At 65.3% G+C, this 3,341-nt stretch overlaps 1 protein-coding gene across 1 annotated transcript in view; it reads left to right on the top strand.

Annotated features, from left to right (window-relative positions):
- The window catches only part of LOC104835057 (zinc finger protein 271-like), an 8,841-nt gene that overhangs the window by 3,175 nt on the left and 2,325 nt on the right, over positions 1-3,341 (top strand). Inside the window, exon 4 of the mRNA XM_010572835.1 lies at positions 1,601-2,380. Coding sequence (XP_010571137.1) covers positions 1,601-2,380 — 780 coding nt within the window. The remainder of the gene's footprint in view (positions 1-1,600; positions 2,381-3,341) is intronic.

The following is a 3,341-nucleotide window of genomic DNA, read 5'->3' as shown; positions in this document are numbered from 1 at the left end:
CCCCGGCCCCGGCCGCCCCCGCCGCCCCCCCGCCCGCAGGTACCGGTGTGCCGGGGGTCCCTCTGCGGAGCTGGGGAGGGGTCGCTGAGCCGGCGGGTGCCCCCGCTCCGGCCCCGCTGGGCGGGGGGGCCACGGAGTGGAGATGCTCGGGCGCCTGCATGCCCAGCCGAGGGCGGCGGGGCCCTGCCAGCAGCCCCCCGTGCCTGCCTAAGAAGCCACGCAGGTCCGGTTAGTGGGGAGCGCGGCAAGAGCGGGGGACGCGGCTGCTCTGTGCCCGCGCTGGGGGGTACCCCTGAACCCCCTTTCCCTCTCTTGCAGGGGCTGCCGGGCTTCGAAGCGGCGGCGGCCGGTGGGTGCTGGCGGCGGCGGCGTCATGCAGGAGAGCTACGAGTCCCTGATCCTGCTGGGTAAGGCTGGTGTCCTCGCCCGCTCCCGCTCCGTGCCACCACCTGCCCTGCCACGTGCCGGGCTTTGCCGCCAAAAAACAATCTGCTGCCGAAAAAGACGCATCCTGCGGGTGCGGCGAGAACAAAAGCTGTCCCCGCCGTGCGTCGGCACAGCCAGCACCGCGGACTTGGGCGCCTGCCTTTGGCATCTCGCGAGCCTTCTCGGCACACCATGGCACATGCTTTTTAGCTGATGGGTGCAGGCGGAAAAGGAAATGCAATTTTTGTGGGAGTTTGGCTTTTTTAAGGTGTTGGGTGCAGAGAAATGCAGTGCTGGGATGGCACATACCTCCTTGGAAGACGGGAGATGCCAGAAGCGAGGTTACCTGCCGAGCAGCCACGGTCTGCTGGCTGGAAATGCCTTTTCTTGCCTTTCTCTCCCAGTTGCTTGCCTGAACGCAAAATGTCATATTTCCTTTTAAAAGTGTGTGTGTGTGTGTGTGTGTATACACGTAGATACATATGTGTATATATATGTATAGTGTTCAATAAACCCCATGTAACAGACCTGTAACAAACCCGGTGTCTTCTTACCCCTTTTTTCTGGAGCAGACTTCCCGATTCCCAAGCCTAACGTCATCTCCCGGCTGGAGCTGGAGGAAGAGCTGGGGGTGCCGGACCCGAACGACTCCAAGGAATGGGAGATCCTCAGGGTGGCCCCCGCAGGTGAGCCGGGAACCCACCCCGAATGGGCCGGAGGTTTTAGCAACAGCCCCGCGGCAGCCCCCGCTCCTCCATCTCAGGGAGCGTCCCAAGCTGGCAGGTATCCAGGGCTCTGCGTGGAGCTGCCGGGCTGGGGTCGGGAAGAGCTTTCTTGCCCTCTGTTCTGGGATCGGCCTTTGGCAGCTGTCCACCCGAATTCTTCAGGCTTCCCCTATTTCCCCTTGGTGCTGGGAATCACTCCTGTCGGCGTTGTCTCTCTCTGCCCCGGCAGATGACGGGACGGGGAGCGAGAACGAGGACGAGGCTCCCGAGCCGGACGGCCCTGAGCTGGCAGAGCTGGACGTCATCCTGTCCCGGGGGGCTGAGGAGGGTGTCCCCCAGAGCCCCGTGCTCGGGGATGCCTGCCAGAGCCACTGCGGCGCCCCCTGGGACCCCCAGAGCCCCCCTGAGGAGCGGCCAGCACGCCCCCCCCGTGGTGGGGCAGCGGCCAGCGGCCGAGGGGGGCGGCGGGCACGGCGGGGGGACGTGCCGAAAACCTGCGGGCAGTGCGAGAAGACCTTCTCCCGGCGGTCGGAGCTGCTGATCCACCAGCGGCTGCACACGGGGGAGAAGCCCTACAAGTGCCTGGACTGCGGGAAGAGCTTCACCCGCAGCTCGAACCGCAATGCCCACCAGCGCATCCACAGCGGGGACAGGCCCTACAAGTGCCCCGACTGCGGGAAGAGCTTCGGCCAGAGCTCGGACCTGGCAAAGCACCAGCGGCTGCATGCCGGCGAGCGGCCCTACGCCTGCGCCAAGTGCGGGAAGAGCTTCAGCTGGAGCTCAGACCTCGTCGTCCACCAGCGCATCCACACCGGCGAGCGGCCCTACAAGTGCCCCCAGTGCGGAAAGAGCTTCAACCGCAGCTCCAACCTCAACACGCACCAGCGGACCCACCTGGGCGAGCGGCCCTACAAGTGCGCCGACTGCGGCAAGAGCTTCAGCTACAGCTCGGCCTTCCTCAAGCACCAGCGGACCCACACCGGGGAGAAGCCCTACCAGTGTGCCGGCTGTGGGAAGAGCTTCTTCGAGAGCTCGGCCCTGATCCGCCACCAGCGCATCCACACCGGGGAGACCCCCTACCAGTGCCCCCACTGCAGGAAGAGCTTCAAGCAGAGTTCATCCCTCATCACCCACCTGCGCACCCACACTGGGGAGAAGCCCTACAAGTGCGGCGACTGCGGCAAGAGCTTCATCGTCAGCTCGGCCCTCATCAGGCATCAGCGGATCCACCTGGGATAGGCACCCACCACTGCTCCTTCCTCTGGGCGTCTGGCCCTGCTGCTTTCGGGGGGCTGAGCCGGACGGAGCTGGAGGCAGCTTGGGGGACCCGGGGGCTTCCAGCCACGGCAGGGGAGCAGGAGCCTTGCCGAGCCATGCCAGCACGGGCAGCCGACACCCCTCCTGAGCCAGAGTGGGCACCGGTGGGAGAGGAGCTGCGGTGGGGATGGTCTCCAGGGGACGTTTCACTTCTCCCGTGCAGAATGGGGACGCAGCACCAGCACTGACTGCCCGTGGGGATTCCTTGACCCTGTCCCGGCTAGAGCTGTGGGAAGTCCATGCTGGGTGGGCGGCCATGGCTTGCTCCCTGCCATGGCACTGAGAGCTCGGGACGCCCTGAGCTGCCTTTCTGCCGTGCTGTGTCCATGTTGTGGCCATTGTGTAGATGGGGACGAGCCTTTTACCTGCCTGTGTTTCACCATGGGGTTTGGGGGGGGGAAGGGGGGAGGAAAGGGGCGGGGGGACACCTGAAAGTGGAGTCCCACGGCGTGAGCCTTGCGGCGCAGCTTTCTCCTCCCTGCATGAGCACGAAGGGTCCTGTAACTCATTAATTTGGCAACAGTCCTCCGCAAATAGGGCTGTCGGAGCAGCTCGGCCACACTGACGCTGCTGGCAAGATAATTTCAGCGTGAGCCCGGTGCTCGGCGTGCCGGGGCGCGCGATCCCTTTACTTTCCCTGCCTGCCATAGTAAAGAGTTGTTGTTTACCGGCCACGGGCTGTGCACACCTGTGTTTTCCCCCAGGGCCAGGACAGGGGGTTGCAGGGGCTGTCACTGCCGAAATCCGTAGCTTGGGGGTCCCCTTGCCCCCGCCCCAGGACTTTCTTGTCCAGACGTGGAGTTGTGCAGCAGGGAACGGCGCATTGCGGGGGGGGGGGGGGGGGGGGGGTGTGTTGGGTGGGGGGGGGTGCGC

This window comes from Haliaeetus leucocephalus, unplaced genomic scaffold (assembly GCF_000737465.1).
Source record: "Haliaeetus leucocephalus isolate CR32 unplaced genomic scaffold, Haliaeetus_leucocephalus-4.0 Scaffold357, whole genome shotgun sequence".
Lineage (NCBI taxonomy): Eukaryota > Metazoa > Chordata > Aves > Accipitriformes > Accipitridae > Haliaeetus > Haliaeetus leucocephalus.
The sequence above is the reverse complement of the archived record's forward strand: the minus strand, read 5'-3'. Positions and strand labels throughout refer to the sequence as shown.